The 17330-nt window shown below is 39.2% G+C and overlaps 1 protein-coding gene across 2 annotated transcripts; it reads right to left on the bottom strand.

Annotated features, from left to right (window-relative positions):
* Positions 1–1685: 1685 nt before the first annotated feature.
* On the bottom strand, positions 1686–17177 carry LOC133548077 (phosphorylase b kinase regulatory subunit beta-like). 2 transcript variants are annotated; one of them, XR_009805735.1, is made up of 3 exons: positions 17090–17177; positions 10084–10184; positions 1686–2788 (listed from the first exon to the last, which is right to left on the bottom strand). XR_009805735.1 is itself a non-coding variant. In XM_061893488.1 (2 exons), exons 1-2 carry the CDS (start codon positions 17151–17153, stop codon positions 2607–2609), a joined length of 246 nt encoding a protein of 81 aa, XP_061749472.1. In that variant the 5' UTR covers positions 17154–17165; the 3' UTR covers positions 1686–2606. The 2 variants fall into 2 exon arrangements, 1 of the variants encoding a protein (XP_061749472.1); XM_061893488.1 differs by lacking the exon at positions 10084–10184 and having other exon boundaries at positions 17090–17165.
* Positions 17178–17330: the final 153 nt, after the last annotated feature.

Here is a 17330-nt window from a genome sequence, read left to right as displayed (position 1 = left end):
AAAAACAAACCCCAAAACACAAAATTGCGCTCTAGCACCCCCTGGGAAGAAAACACAGACAAAACTGTCTCTAACTTCCAGTAGGAATGTCGTAGAATCATGAAACAAAAACCTTTATGTAGGTCTCAGTTAGACCTATATGTCATACACTGAAACCTCCAAGCGAAAATCAACAGGACGTTTGCAATTCCCCCTTCAATACAAAAGTTGGGTAAAAAATGTCGCTTTTTTCAAACATTATCTTCTCTGAGGCCGTTTGTTGTGTCGGCTTCAAATAAGCACAGGAGAGAGATTGAACACTTCTTATTAAAAGTTGATGAAAGAGTTTTAATTACTGCTCCGGTTTGGATTTTATGAGCCCGCAAAGAACCGCTGCGGTGCTGCTGCTGTGCTATTGCTGTCATGATCTGTAGTCTGGATCATGTTTCATTTAGTTATTTTCTGTTAGTTTGGACTCCCTTTGTTGTTTGTGTACCTTGTGAGTTAGTTTGGTCACCATGGTAACATATTAATTTCACCTGCTGCGGGTTCCAGACGCACACCTGGTTTTGTTAATTACTTTCTTATTTAAGCCAGCCTTGTCCTGTCAGTCGGTCTTGGTCCCTTGTTTGCGGTATGCAACTGTTTCATTGGTAATTACTAGATTTCTTTTTACCTGATACTGTGCTAGTGTTAGCATTAGCTTCTGTGCTTTCGCCACGCGTTTCTTTTCGTCTGTTTTTGTATCAGTGTGTTGTTATTAAATCATTCTTACTTTTACGTTGTTGTCCGGAGTGCCTATGTTTGCGTTGGAGGAACGATCCCGCATTAAAATGCGACCCACACGTGACAATTGCTGTGACAAGATGGCAGCTTCCTGCTCAGACAAAACTGTCTCTAACTCCGTATAGGACTGTCATACACAAATGAAACAAAAACCTCAATATAGGTCTCACTGAGACCTATATTTCATACACTGACCACCCCCAGCTACAATCAACAGGAAGTTTGCTATTCCCCCTTCAATACAAAAGCTGCACTCCATTCACCATGCATTAGAGTCTCAAAATGGCCGCACCAAGGTGTCCTTATTATTATGAGACTGATGTATAACACATGTGTAAACAACTTTTTCTCCGTGTAATATCAATCAATCAATCAATGTTTATTTATATAGCCCCAAATCACAAATGTCTCAAAGGACTGCACAAATCATTACGACTACAACATCCTCGGAAGAACCCACAAAAGGGCAAGGAAAACTCACACCCAGTGGGCAGGGAGAATTCACATTCAGTGGGACGCCAGTGACAATGCTGACTATATTAAAACCTTAGAAATACAATAGGGTATTGTAATCCATCCATCCATCTTCTACCGCGCGGGGGCAGCAGCCAAAGCGGTCCCGCCCATCACCGCTTTGGCTCTGATGGACCAGAGCCAGGCCTTCTCCACCAACATCACCAATGCCTTTTCTTATGGGCACTCACCTTTTGTTTATTTTTGGTTTAAGCCCTAGAACACAATTTTACCTGCACCCTGCCTCCCGCTGTTTCCGATATCTACAAAGCAATTAGTTACCGGCTGCCACCTACTGATATGGACGAGTATTACACGGTTACCCTGCCGACACACAACAACAACACATCATTATCAATCAATCAATCAATCAATCAATCAATCAATGTTTATTTATATAGCCCCAAATCACAAATGTCTCAAAGGACTGCACAAATCATTACGACTACAACATCCTCGGAAGAACCCACAAAAGGGCAAGGAAAACTCACACCCAGTGGGCAGGGAGAATTCACATTCAATGGGACGCCAGTGACAATGCTGACTATGAGAAACCTTGGAGAGGACCTCAGATGTGGGCAACCCCCCCCCCTCTAGGGGACCGAAAGCAATGGATGTCGAGCGGGTCTAACATGATACTGTGAAAGTTCAATCCATAGTGGCTCCAAGACAGCAGTGAGAGTCCCGTCCACAGGAAACCATCTCAAGCGGATCAGCAGCGTAGAGATGTCCCCAACCGATACAGGTGAGCGGTCCATCCTGGGTCCCGACGAGCGGTCCATCCTGGGTCTCGACTCTGGACAGTCAGTACTTCATCCATGGTCATCGGACCGGACCCCCTCCACAAGGGAGGGGGGGACATAGGAGAAAGAAAAGAAGCGGCAGATCAACTGGTCTAAAAAGGAGGTCTATTTAAAGGCTAGAGTATACAGATGAGTTTTAAGATGAGACTTAAATGCTTCTACTGAGGTAGCATCTCGAACTGTTACCGGGAGGGCATTCCAGAGTACTGGAGCCCGAACGGAAAACGCTCTATAGCCCGCAGACTTTTTTTGAGCTCTAGGAATCACTAATAAGCCGGAGTCTTTACACTGATGTAAGGTTTTGGAAATGAGCGAACCAGCAACACCCAAAGTTTTTTTTTTTGCCCTCAAGTAAGTTGCCGACAAAGCCCGCGTGTGGTCTCCTCATCGCCGGCACACAATAAACAATTTTGCGCGGAGAAGTGACGGTCGATCCCGCACAAGACCGAAGAAGTGTTTTTGTAAGAGTCGTGCAGGAACATTCCACCTTTAGTCCTCACAACAATATCTGGGTGTCAAATGGAATCAGAAGAGTCGGTAGTCCGGGGGCTTTGTGCGCTTTGTGCGGATCTCAGCATGATATCCCACAATCCCCGCTGATATCAGACAGGAGCACTTACCGGCATTGTAGTAGCGGTCCAGTTTCTCCCACATGGGCTCATCCTCTCGCTGGAGGATGGACAGCTTGAGAGGCTCATAGATGGATCCTGGGGAGGAAACACCAGCGTTACTTGTCTTCACCGCGCCATCTTGTCACTAGTCTGTGGTTTATTGATCATCTTGTCACTAGTCCGGGGTTTATTGATTGCAACTTTCAGGAGTAGATTAAACAAACCCTGTTTCCAGGAAATTGTGTTAGATGTAAATATAAACAGAATACAATTAATTGCAAATCATTTTCAAGCCATATTCAGTTGAATATGCTACAAAGACAACATATTTGATGTTCAAACTCATAATCATCAACTTTAGAATTTGATGCCAGCAACACGTGACAGAGAAGTTGGGAAAGGTGGCAATAAGTACCGATAAAGTTGAGGAATGCTCATCAAACACTTATTGGGGACATCCCACAGGTGTGCAGGCTAATTGGGAACAGGTGGGTGCCATGATTGGCTATAAAAACAGCTTCCCAAAAAATGCACAAGAAAGGATGGGGCGAGGTACACCCCTTTGTCCACAACTGCGTGAGCAAATAGTCAAACAGTTTAAGAACAACCTTTCTCAAAGTGCAATTGCGAGAAATTTAGGGATTTCAACATCTACGCTCCATAATATCATCAAAAGGTTCAGAGAATCTGGAGAAATCACTCCACGTAAGCGGCATGGCCGGAAACCAACATTGAATGCCCGTGACCTTCCATCCCTGTATCAAAAACCGACATCAATCTCTAAAGGATATCACCACATGGGCTCAGGAACAATTCAGAAAAACACTGTCACTAAATACAGTTGGTCGCTACATCTGTAAGTGCAAGTTAAAGCTCTACTATGCAAAGCGAAAGCCATTTATCAACAACATCCAGAATTGCCGCCGGCTTCTCTGGGGCCGAGATCATCTAAGATGGACTGATGCAAAGTGGAAAAGTGTTCTGTGGTCGGACGAGTCCACATTTCAAATTGTTTTTGGAAATATTCAACATCGTGTCCAAAGGGAAAGCGAAATATCCAGACTGTTGTAGACGCAAAGTGTAAAAGCCAGCATGTGTGATGGTATGGGGGTGCATTAGTGCCCAAGGCATGGGTAACTTACACATCTGTGAAGGCACCATTAATGCTGAAAGGTACATACAGGTTTTGGAACAACATATGTTGTCATCTAAGCGCCGTCTTTTTCATGGACGCCCCTGCTTATTTCAGCAAGACAAGTGTTTTAACAGTGTGGCTTCGTAAAAAAAGAGTGCAGGTACTTTCCTGGCCCACCTGCAGTCCAGACCTGTCTCCCATGGAAAATGTGTGGCGCATTATGAAGCGTAAAATACGACAGCGGAGACAGTTGGTCGCTACATCTGTAAGTGCAAGTTAAAGCTCTACTATGCAAAGCGAAAGCCATTTATCAACAACATCCAGAATTGCCGCCGGCTTCTCTGGGGCCGAGATCATCTAAGATGGACTGATGCAAAGTGGAAAAGTGTTCTGTGGTCGGACGAGTCCACATTTCAAATTGTTTTTGGAAATATTTGACATCGTGTCATCCGGACCAAAGGGGAAGCGAACCATCCAGACTGTTATCGACGCAAAGTGTAAAAGCCAGCATGTGTGATGGTATGGGGGTGCATTAGTGCCCAAGGCATGGGTAACTTACACATCTGTGAAGGCACCATGAATACTGAAAGGTACATACAGGTTTTGGAACAACATATGCTGCCATTTTTTTCATGGACGCCCCTGCTTATTTCAACAAGACAATGCCAAGCCACATTCAGCACGTGTTACAACAGCGTGGCCTGGTAAAAAAAGAGTGCAGGTACTTTCCTGGCCCGCCTGCAGTCCAGACCTGTCTCCCATGGAAAATGTGTGAAGCGTAAAATAGGACAGCGGAGACCCCGGACTGTTGAAGGACTGAAGCTCTACATAAAACAAGAATGGGAAAGAATTCCACTTTCAAAGCTTCAACAATTAGTTTCCTCAGTTCCCAAACGTTTATTGAGTGTTGTTCAAAGAAAAGGTGATGTAACACAGCGGTGAACATGCCCTTTCCCAACTACTTTGGCACGTGTTGCAGCCATGAAATTTAAGTTAATGATTATTTGCAAAAAATGACAGTAAAGTTTATGAGTTTGAACATCAAATATGTTGTCTTTGTAGCATATTCAACTGAATATGGCTTGAAAAGGATTTTGTATTCTGTTTATATTTACATCGAACACAATTTCCCAACTCATATGGAAACAGGGTTTGTATCTATACTAATATTTTGGTACCGGTACCAAAATGTATTTCGATACTTTTCTAAATAAAGGAAACCACAAAAAAATGCATTATTATCTTTACTATCATTATTTAAATCTTAAGGTACATGAAACATATGTTTATTATTGCAATGTAGTCCTTAAATAAAATAGTGAACATACTAGTCAACTCGTCTTTTAGTAGTAAATAAACAAACAAAGACTCCTAATTAGTCTGCAGTAACATTGTGTCGTTTGTCATTATATTATTATGAGGGACAAACTGTAAAAAATGGATTATTAATCTACTCGTTCATTTCCTGTTAATATCTGCTTATTTTTCTATTTTAAAATGTTCCATCTACACTTCTTTTAATTTGTCATAATCACTTATTCTTCTCTTTTTTGACACTTTACATTCGTTTTGGACGATACCACACATTTAGGTATCAATCCGATACCAAGTAGTTAAAGGATGATACATTCATCTTATTCAATTATGCATTTCCTGACTTTATAAACATAATATGATTTTTTTTTTTAAAAGAAGAAGATGTTTTGATGCCAAAAAATAACGTTGTAAACTTAGTATTATCGACTGTACTTGGTATCATCACAGTGGATGTTAGGTGTAGATCCACCAAGGGCGTTTGTTTACATTGTGACGCCGGTGAGGTACAATGTGTAGCTTGTCAGAAACTTACTTTGTCGCCATAGAGATGAGGATTAGTGGTTTAGAAGTAGCTAAAACACTGCGGATGGTCGTTAGCCGCTAGCTTGCTAGCCATGTCTTAAAGCACCTCTTCCTGGGGGCGTATCAGTGTTATAACGTCACCTCTATCTTTACTTTTTAGGCCAAAATGCGTCCGTTCTCCCTTTTCTGTCTACACACTGTGTCTGCTTGTAAGTACTCTGTGTGTGTGCACTGCCGAACATGCTCCACTGCTGGTAAAACCAGCAATGTCACCATCTGGCGATAAGCAGTCCTGCAGCGTGTGAAATAAAATGATGTGCGATATGAGCAGTCGTGCAGAGTGTGTGATAACATGTGCGATACAAGCAGTCGTGCAGAGTGTGTGATATCATGTGCGATACAACCAGTCCTGCAGAGCGTTTACATGTGTGTGATATAATGTGCGATACAAGCAGTCTTGCAGCGTGTTTACTTGTGTGTGATATTATGTGCGATACGAGCAGTTCTGCAGCCTGTGTGAAATAATATGATGTGCGATACGAGCAGTCGTGTAGAGTGTTTGTGTGTGATATCATGTTTGATACAAGCAGTCCTGCAAAGAGATTACATGTGTGTGATATAATGTGCAATAAAAGCAGTCCTGCAGCCTGTTGTGTGATATCATGTGCGATACAAGCAGTCCTGCAGCGTGTTTACTTGTGTGTGATATCATGTGCGATACAAGCAGTCCTGCAGCGTGTTTACTTGTGTGATATCATGTGCGATACAAGCAGTCTTGCAGCGTGTTTACTTGTGTGTGATATCATGTGCGATACAAGCAGTCCTGCAGCCTGTTGTGTGATATCATGTGCGATACAAGCAGTCTTGCAGCGTGTTTACTTGTGTGTGATATCATGTGCGATACAAGCAGTCCTGCAGCGTGTTTACTTGTGTGATATCATGTGCGATACAAGCAGTCCTGCAGCCTGTTGTGTGATATCATGTGCGATATAAGCAGTCTTGCAGCCTGTTTACTTGTGTGTGATAGTATGTGCGATACAAGCAGTCCTGCAGCCTGTGTGAAATAATATGATGTGCGATACGAGCAGTCGTGCAGAGTGTTTGTGTGTGATGTCATGTGTGTGATATCATGTGCGATACAAGCAGTCCTGTAGAGAGTTTACATGTGTGTGATGTAATGTGCAATAAAAGCAGTCCTGCAGCCAGTTTAATTGTGTGATATCATGTGAGATACAAGCAGTCCTGCTGCATGTTTACTTGTGTGTGATATGATGTGCGATACAAGCAGACCTACAGCGTGTTTACTTGTGTCAAATAATGCATTGTGCGATATGAGCCGTCCTGCAGCGTGTTGACTTGTGTTTGATATCATGTGTGATATCAAGCTGTCTACACACTGTGGCTGCTTAAAAGTACTCTGTGTGAGTGCGCTGCCGAACATGCTCCTCGGCTGGTAAAAGCAGCAATGTCACCATCTGACGACGACAACTTTTGATTAGTCCGTCAAGTATTTGACCCCAACTCTGTGATTAAGAGGTTTTTAGTGTCTTGGGTTTGTCCTCGATATATAAAAGTTCATTGCCAACATGAGAAAAATAGTAATTTTGCAGACATGCCCAAAATAAATTGTGGTTTTACTCCAAAGCCTTGGAGAGCCGAGTCCTCCAGAACTCTGCTAATGTGATCTGGGGGCTGATATGGAGGACTTTGAGGAGATCCCTGGTCTGTTTGACTTCCTCCATCTTCCAACTCGCCTCGCTCGCTCCCAGATTTGCATTTTAATGGGCCGACCCCGGGTCGATAACACAGGTGGTTAATGCTCACACATTAGCATAATTCCACACGGTTTTAAAAGTTTCAGAGGGAACAAAAGCTCGCCGTCTCTTCTGGGAGAGACTTTCACAGAATGGTGATGGAGGTGTCACTTTCCAATCAGTCTTCACTTGGGCGTGATATCATGTGCGATACAAGCAGTCCTGCATTGTGTTTACTTGTGTGGGATAATATGATGTGCGATATAAGCAATCCTGCAGGGTGTTCGCTTATATGTGATATCATGTGCGATACAAGCAGTCCTGCAGCGCGTTTACCCGTGTGTGATATCATGTGCGATACAAGCAGTCCTGCAGCGTGTTTACTAGTGTGTGATATCACGTGCGATACAAGCAGTACTGCAGCGTGTTTACTTGTGCGTGATATCATGTGCGATACAAGCAGTCCTGCAGCGTGTTTACTTGTGTCAAATAATATCATGTGCGATATGAGCCGTCCTGCAGCGTGTTGACATGAGTTGGATATCATGTGCGATACAAGCAGTCCTGCAGCATGTTTACTTGTGTGTGATATCATGTGCGATATAAGCAGTCCTGCGGAGTGTTCACTTGTGTGTGATATCATGTGCGATATAAGCAATCCTGCAGGGTGTTCGCTTATATGTGATATCATGTGCGATAAAAGCAGTCTTGCAGTGTGTTTACTTGTGTGTGATATCATGTGCGATACAAGCAGTCCTGCAGCATGTTTACTTGTGTGAAATAATATAATGTGCAATTCGAGCTGCCTTGCACAGTGTTTGTGTGTGATATCATGTGCGATACAAGCAGTCCTGTAGCCTGTTTACTTGTGTGTGATATCATGTGCGATACAAGCAGTCCTGCAGCGTCTTTACTAGTGTGTGATATCATGTGCAATACAAGCAGTCCTGCAGCGTCTGTACTAGTGTGTGATATCACGTGCAATACAAGCAGTCCTGCAGCGTCTTTACTAGTGTGTGATATCATGTGCGATACAGGCAGTCATGTTTACTTGTGTGTGATATCATGTGCGATACAAGCAGTCCTGTAGCCTGTTTACTTATGTATGATATCATGTGCAACACAAGCAGTCATGTAACCTGTTTACTTGTGTGTGATACCATGTGCGATACAAGCAATCATGCAGAGTGTTTATTTGTGTATGATATCATGTGCAATACAAGCATTCCTGCAGTCCGTTTACTTGTGTCTGGTATAAGCAGTCCCGTATCATGTTTACCTGTGTATGATATCATGTGCAATACAAGCAGTCCTGTAACTTGTTTACAAGTGTGTGATATTATGTGCGATACAAGCAGTCCTGCAGTGTGTTTACTTGTGTGTGACATCATGTGCGATACAAGCAGTCCTGCAGCGTGTTTCCTTATGTATGATATCATGTGCGATACAAGTAGTCCTGTAACCTGTTTACTTGTGTGTGATATCATGTGCGATACAAGCAGTCCTGCAGTGTGTTTACTTGTGTGTGATATCATGTGCGATACAAGCAGTCCTGCAGTGTGTTTACTTGTGTGTGACATCATGTGCGATACAAGCAGTCCTGCAGCGTGTTTCCTTATGTATGATATCATGTGCGATACAAGCAGTCCTGTAACCTGTTTACTTGTGTGTGATATCATGTGCAATACAAGCATTCCTGCAGCCCGTTTACTTGTGTGTGGTATAAGCAGTCCCGTATCATGTTTACCTGTGTATGATATCATGTGCAATACAAGCAGTCCTGTAACATGTTTACTTGTGTGTGATATCATGTGCGATGGAACCAGTCCTGCAGCGTGTTTACTTGCGTTTGATATTGTGTCCTATACAAGCAGTCCTGCAGCCTTTTTACTTGTGTGTAATATCCCGTGCAGTACAAGCAGTCCTGTAGTGTGTTGAATTGTGTGTGATATCATGTGTGACACAAACAGTCTTGCAGTGTGTTCACTTGTGTGTGATATCATGTACGATACAAGCAGTCCTGCAGCGTGTTTGCTTGTGTGTGATATCATGTGTGACACAAGCAGTCCTGCAGTTTATTTACTTGTGTGAAATATAATCATGTGTGATGAAAGCAGTCCTGTATCATGTTTACTTGTGTGTGATATCATGTGCGATAGAAGCAGTCCTGCAGAGGGTTTGTTTGTGTTTGATATCATGCATGGTATCAAACAGTCCTGCAACGTGTTTACTTCCATGTGATATCATGTGCAATACAAGCAGTCCTGTAGCGTGTTTACTAGTGTGTGATATCATGTGCGATACAAGCAGCCCTGTAGCGTATTTACTAGTGAATGATATCATGTGCGATACAAGCAGTCCTGCAGTGTGTTTATTAGACTAATTAGTAAATAAATGAAATACAAAGTAATGATATACAAAACCATCACAACCCTGATTTGTATAAAGTACCTGAGCTGTGAAATGCAGTGGACACACAAACCACACACTTCTACAGGAACCTTGAGTTCCGGGTACCAAAACCTTCCTGAACTGCTGGTGCAAAAAAGGTGGATTGTGTCTTCAGGTGTCACTTCCTGCTTGTGCTTTTGTCACGCTTGGAGTCACCTGACCATCAAAACATGGCCTTCCCGCCACCGGGAGGACTTCCCGCTGCTACTTACCCAGTCTTTGAACTTTGGGAGGAGACCGGTTTATGGCAGCCATTCTCAAAAGGTGCAATTAAGGCCACTCTCTCTCTTGCTCGCTCGGCTAAATCACAAATCTACAGCAGGAGGTAGTTAGTAACACACGTTAGGATTTCCACACATGCACCAATTAAAACATTGAATTACATCCCACATTGATGATGATGATGATGATGGTGGTTATCACAGTAAGGAGCGTGCAGGAAATGACAGAAAATATCACTGCGTTCAAATTCCAAAGTACCGTATTTCCTTGAATTGCTGCCTATGTCTAGAATTTCCACAGGGTCAAACTCGTCACGTCACGAGTGACACTTCACCTGTCATCATTTTCAAAATGGAGGAAGCTGATTTCAATCATTTGAAATCGCTTAAAGGGAAGAAGATTAAGAGCTATTCAGTAGGATTTAAGGTCCAAGCTATTGAATATGCTAAAAAGAACAGTAAGCAGCTACGTTTTATTAATATACCGTAGCTGCGTGTGTCAAATATGAGTCATTAAATGACTCCCGCCTCCTGGTGGTAGAGGGCGCTAGTGATTCCTTCTTGCGACTACTCAGCTGCAGAAGAAGTGACAACAAGCAGCGATCGTTTATTTTTTCCTCTCGCTTGCACTTTTAACATGGAGGATTACATATCGAAAATAAAAGTTTTCTAAACTGGACTTTCAATCGAAGCAGGAGGTAAAAAAGGAAGATCTCCATCGAGACAGAGGGACTTTTAAAACTGAAGAAAGATAAGGAAGACTTCTATAAACAATTTATCGATGGTTTTGATCAGAAGGAGCTGCGCATGGACTTCATTTATAAGTAAAGGTAAGACCATAATAACTTTTTTTTATTAAATGTGCTTTTCATGATGGTATCCTTACATCACACTCAAATTTTTAAGCGCAGGCTTAAATTTACCGCATGCCTTTGGTAAGAAAAGGTTTTAAAATAATTAGCGCATGCTTAGCATTACCTCCGGCTCAGGATTAACGTCGGGGTCAAACTCATTTTGCAAAATATTATTTTTATTAGCGCATGTCTAGAATTTCCACCGGGTCAAACTCGTCACGTCACGAGTGACACTTCACCTGTCATCATTTTCAAAACGGAGGAGGCTGATTTCAATCATTTGAAATCGCATAAAGGGAAGAAGATTAAGAGCTATTCAGTAGGATTTAAGGTCCAAGCTATTGAATATGCTAAAAAGAACAGTAAGCAGCTATGTTTTATTAATATACCGTAGCTGCGTGTGTCAAATATGAGTCATTAAATGACTCCCGCCTCCTGGCGGGAGAGGGCGCTAGTGATCCTTATTGCGACTACTTGGCTGCAGAAGAAGTGACAACACGCAGCGATCCTTTATTTTTTCCTCTCGCTTGCACTTTTAACATGGGGGATTACATATCGAAAATAAAACAGTTTTCTAAACTGGACTTTCAATCGAAGCAGGAGGTAAAAAAGGAAGATCTCCATCGAGACAGAGGGACTTTTAAAACTGAAGAAAGATAAGGAAGACTTATATAAACAAGTTATCCATGCTTTTGACCAGAAGGAGATGCGCATGGACTTCATTTATAAGTAAAGGTAAGACCATGATAACGTTTTTTTTATTAAATGTGCTTTTCATGATGGTATCCTTACACCACACTCAAATTTTTAAGCGCAGGCTTAAATTTATCGCATGCCTTTGGTAAGTGCCGGAGTGAGAAGAGGTTTTACATTAATTAGCTCCCGGGCGTCAATTCAAGGAAATACGTTATGTACAATCACCACCGATACGGTCATTCCAACAAAGGTAAACAATCATTGTAAAAGTTTGGCTCAGTTATCATTTCAGTGGACTTCCATGTTCTGGTCGGGATAAAAGTGCAGCTGTGGGAGTGCACCGGATGTGGAACCTCTGGCCCGTGGGCCAAATGTGGCCATTCAAGCCATTCTGACGTATGCGTGCCATTTGGTCAACAACATCCAACTGTAGCCCAGTAAAAGTAACGAATAAATACATTGTTGAATGGGGAAAAAAGTGGTGAGGGGAGCAGTGAGCAGCAGCAGTGGCCACGCCCGGGAATTATTGTTTGGTGATTGAACCCCCAATTCTAACCTTTTGATGCTGAGTGCCAAAGCAGGGAGGTAATGACTCCCATTTTTTTTTTATAGTCTTTGGTATGACTCGGCCGGGGTTTGAACTCACAACCTACCCACCTTAGGGCGGACCCTCTAACCACGAGGCCAGTGGTCCTCAACCTTTTTTATCAATGCTTGATGATTTGTCCCACGGCCTTTTTTGTCATGAAAAAGGGAGTTATTTTTGGGGTTGTTGCACTAATTGGAAGTTTAGCTTGTGTTTTTTTTATGTTGATTTAATAAAAAAAATACATAAAAATAATAAAAAATAAATATAAAATATTCTGCAGCCCGGTACCAAATGACAGGAAGTGTTCTAAATTTAGACAAAAAAAAAATTTGACTCCTTTTAACGCGTCCTATGATCCGGTGCGCCTTATGGTCCGGAATTATTTATTTTTTTGTCATGAAAAAGGGAGTTTTTTTGTGTTGTTGCACTAATTGTAAGTGTATCTTGTGTTTTTTATGTTGATTTAACTATATATAAAAAAAAAAGATTCTTCGGCGGCCCGGTACCAATCGAGCCGAGGCCCGGTAGACCATAAGTAAGTGTTCTAGTTTTAGAAAAAAAAAAAATATATATATATATATATATATATATGACTCCTTTTAATGCGTCCTATAATCCGGTGCATTTTATGGTCCGGAAAATTTTATTTATTTATTTTTTTGTCATAAAAAAGGGAGGTTTTTTGGGTTGTTGCACTAATTGGAAGTGCATCTTGTGTTTTTTTATGTTGATTTAATAAAAAAACAAAAACATATATGCATATAAAAAATAAATATAAAATATTCTGCAGCCCGGTACCAAATGACAGGAAGTGTTGTAAATTTAGACAAAAAAAATAGACTCCTTTTAATGCGTCCTATAATCTGGTGCGCCTTATGGTCCGGAATGATTTTTTTTTGTCATGAAAAAGGGAGGTTTTTTTTGGGGTTGTTGCACTAATTGTAAGTGAATCTTGTGTTTTTTATGTTGATTTAACTATAAAAAAATATATATATATTCTGCAGCCCGGTAGACCATAAGTAAGTGTTCTAGTTTTAGATAAAAAAAAAAAAAAATATATATATATATATATATATATATATATATATATATATATATATATATATATATATATATATATCCGGAAAATGTTATTTATTATTTTTTTTGTTGTTGTTGTTGTCATGAAAAAGGGATTTTTTGGGGGTTGGTCCACTAATTGTAAGTGTATCCTGTGTTTTTTGTTAATTTAACTATATATATAAAAAAATATATATATTCTGCGGCCCGGTAGACCATAAGTAAATGTTCTAGTTTTAGAAAAAAAAAAAAAAAAAAAAAAAAAAATTATATATATATACACATATATATGACTCCTTTTAATGTGTCCTATAATCCAGTGCGTCTTATGGTCCGGAAAATTGTATTTATTTATTTTTTTTGTCATAAAAAAGGGAGGTTTTTTGGGTTGTTGCACTAATTGGAAGTGCATCTTGTGTTTTTTTATGTTGATTTAATAAAAAAACAACAACATATATGTATATAAAAAATAAATATAAAATATTCTGCAGCCCGGTACCAAATGACAGGAAGTGTTGTAAATTTAGACAAAAAAAATAGACTCCTTTTAATGCGTCCTATAATCTGGTGCGCCTTATGGTCCGGAATTTTTTTTTTTTTGTCATGAAAAAGGGAGGTTTTTTGGGGTTGTTGCACTAATTGTAAGTGAATCTTGTGTTTTTTATGTTGATTTAACTATAATAAAAAAAATATATATTCTGCAGCCCGGTAGACCATAAGTAAGTGTTCTAGTTTTAGAAAAAAAAAAAAAAAATATATATATATATATATATATATATATATATATATATATGACTCCTTTTAATGCGTCCTATAATCCGGTGCATTTTATGGTCCGGAAAATGTTATTTATTAATTTTTTTTTTGTTGTTGTCATGAAAAGGGGATTTTTTGGGGGTTGGTCCACTAATTGTAAGTGTATCCTGTGTTTTTTGTTAATTTAACTATATATATAAAAAAATATATATATTCTGCGGCCCGGTAGACCATAAGTAAATGTTCTAGTTTTAGAAAAAAAAATAAAAAAATATATATATAAATATATATATATATATATGACTCCTTTTAATGCGTCCTATAATCCAGTGCGTCTTATGGTCCGGAAAATTGTATTTATTTATTTTTTTTGTCAAGAAAAAGGGAGTTATTTTTGGGTTGTTGCACTAATTGGAAGTGTATCTTGTGTTTTTTATGTTGATTTAATAAAAAAAAAAAAAACATATATGTATATAAAAAATAAATATAAAATATTCTGCAGCCCGGTACCAAATGACAGGAAGTGTTGTACATTTAGACAAAAAAAAAATAGACTCCTTTTAACGCGTCCTATAATCTGGTGCGCCTTATGGTCCGGAATTTTTTTTTTTGTCATGAAAAAGGGAGGTTTTTTTTGGGGTTGTTGCACTAATTGTAAGTGTATCTTGTGTTTTTTATGTTGATTTAACTATAAAAAAAATAAAAAAATATTCTGCAGCCCGGTAGACCATAAGTAAGTGTTCTAGTTTTAGAAAAAAAAAAAAATATATATGACTCCTTTCAATGCGTCCTATAATCCGGTGCATTTTATGGTCCGGAAAATGTTATTTATTAATTTTTTTTTGTTGTTGTTGTCATGAAAAGGGGATTTTTTTGGGGTTGGTCCACTAATTGTAAGTGTATCTTGTTTTTTTTGTTAATTTAACTATATATATAAAAAAAATATATATATTCTGCGGCCCGGTAGACCATAAGTAAATGTTCTAGTTTTAGAAAAAAATAAAAAAATATATATATATATGACTCCTTTTAATGCGTCCTATAATCCGGTGCGCCTTATGGTCCGGAATTTTATTTTTATTTTATTTTTTGTCAAGAAAAAGGGAGTTATTTTTGGGTTGTTGCACTAATTGGAAGTGTAGCTTGTGTTTTTTATGTTGATTTAATAAAAAAAAAACCATATATGTATATAAAAAATAAATATAAAATATTCTGCAGCCTGGTACCAAATGACAGGAAGTGTTCTAAATTTAGACACAAAAAAAAAGACTCCTTTTAATGCGTCCTATGATCCGGTGCGCCTTATGGTCCGGAATTTATTTTTTTTGTCACGAAAAACAGAGTTTTTTGGGGTTTTTGCACTCATTGTAAGTGTATCTTGTGTTTTTTATTTTGATTTAACTATAAAAAAATATATATATATTCTCGGCCATGTACCAATCCAGCCGCGGCCCGGTAGAACGTAAATATGTGTTCCAGTTTTAGAAAAAAAAACAATATATATATACATGACTCCTTTTAATGCGTCCTATAATCCGGTGCATTTTATGGTCCGGAAAATTGTATTTATTTATTTTTTTGTCAAGAAAAAGGGAGTTATTTTTGGGTTGGTGCACTAATTGTAAGTGTGTCTTGTGTTTTATTATGTTGATTTAATAAAAAAAAAACATATCTGTATATAAAAAATAAATATAAAATATTCTGCAGCCCGGTACCAAATGACAGGAAGTGTTCTAAATTTAGACAAAAAAAAAAATAGACTCCTTTTAACGCGTCCTAAAATCTGGTGCGCCTTATGGTCCGGAATTTTTTTTTTTGTCATGAAAAAGGGAGTTTTTTTGGGTTTTTGCACTAATTGTAAGTGAATCTCGTGCTTTTTTGTTGATTTAACTATAAAAAAAAAAAATTCTTCTGTGGCCCGGTACCAATCGAGCCGCAGCCCGGTAGACCATAAGTAAGTGTGATTTTTTGGGGATTGGTGCACTAATTGTATGTGTATCTTGTGTTTTTTATGTTGATTTAATTATTTATTTTAAATACTTGAAAATGTATTTAATTTGTCAGGAAAGAAAAGGAAGGAATTTAAAAGGTAAAAAGGTATATGTGTTTAAAATCGTAAAATCATTTTTAAGGTTGTATTTTTTCTCTAAAATTGTCTTTCGGAAAGTTATAGGAAGCAAAGTAAAAAAATCAATGAATTTATTTACACAAGTGAAGACCAAGTCTTTAAAATATTTTCTTGGATTTTCAAATTCTATTTGAGTTTTGTGTCTCGTTTAGAATTAAAAATGTCAAGCAAAGCGAGACCAACTTGCTAGTAAATAAATATCCATCATCCATATTCTTCCGCTTAGCCGAGGTCGGGTCGCGGGGGCAACAGCCTAAGCAGGGAAACCCAGACTTCCCTCTCCCCAGCTACTTCGTCTAGCTCTTCCCGGGGGATCCCGAGGCGTTCCCAGTAGTAAATAAAAAAAAAAAAAAAATAGAGGCAGCTCACTGGTAAGTGCTGCTATTTGAGCTATTTTTAGAACAGGCCAGCGGGCGACTCATCTGGTCCTTACGGGCACCGTGTTGGTGACCCCTGGTCTAATGACAACAAGCAAATGGCACGGATTCAGTGGAATGTTCCAACATATTGTCATAAAAAAACAAACAGAACCATTTGACTCACAAATGCTGACATGAGAATTAACATGTGGAATGATTTGTTTGCATAAAAGTAGTTTGTCAAGCCAGCTTTCTCAAGTTGTGTTGCAAAATATTCCTGCCATGAATTCCCAATACGACACCATGCCATGTTGTTTATGCACACGTCTGAAGCAATGCTTTTTTTAAATCTGAATGTCACAGGAGGTGAATAAAATCTTAAAATAGTCCTCACATGCTGCACATTTAACCTCTGACCTTTCATGCTTGTCTATTGCATGCAGGCTGGCGCATGACTGTGTGTCGAGCACCGTTTAAACATGGTTAAATGTGGTTAAGACACTGCACAGTCGTTCTGAATAAACAAAAAACCCTGAAAAGTGAAGTTAAGTCTGACCTGATCTTTTAGACCGGGCTTTGAATTCCAGCAGTTTCCAACTGACATCCGCCAAGCTCGCCATGTTTGCAAGCTGTCAAGTTGCGCCACGTTTAAACCGCAGGTCAGGTGTGGACTTTCAAAATAAAACCAAGTAGCGAGACTTTGAAAAAAATACGTCATCAAAAGTCAATTTTACCTTAAATAAGCCATTTATTATTCAAATATAAATAATGAAACTATATTTGAGGTGTTCGAAATG

The sequence above is a fragment of the Nerophis ophidion genome, unplaced genomic scaffold, assembly GCF_033978795.1.
Source record: "Nerophis ophidion isolate RoL-2023_Sa unplaced genomic scaffold, RoL_Noph_v1.0 HiC_scaffold_392, whole genome shotgun sequence".
Lineage (NCBI taxonomy): Eukaryota > Metazoa > Chordata > Actinopteri > Syngnathiformes > Syngnathidae > Nerophis > Nerophis ophidion.
Note: the sequence above shows the minus strand (reverse complement) of the source record. Positions and strands in the feature narration are given on the sequence as shown.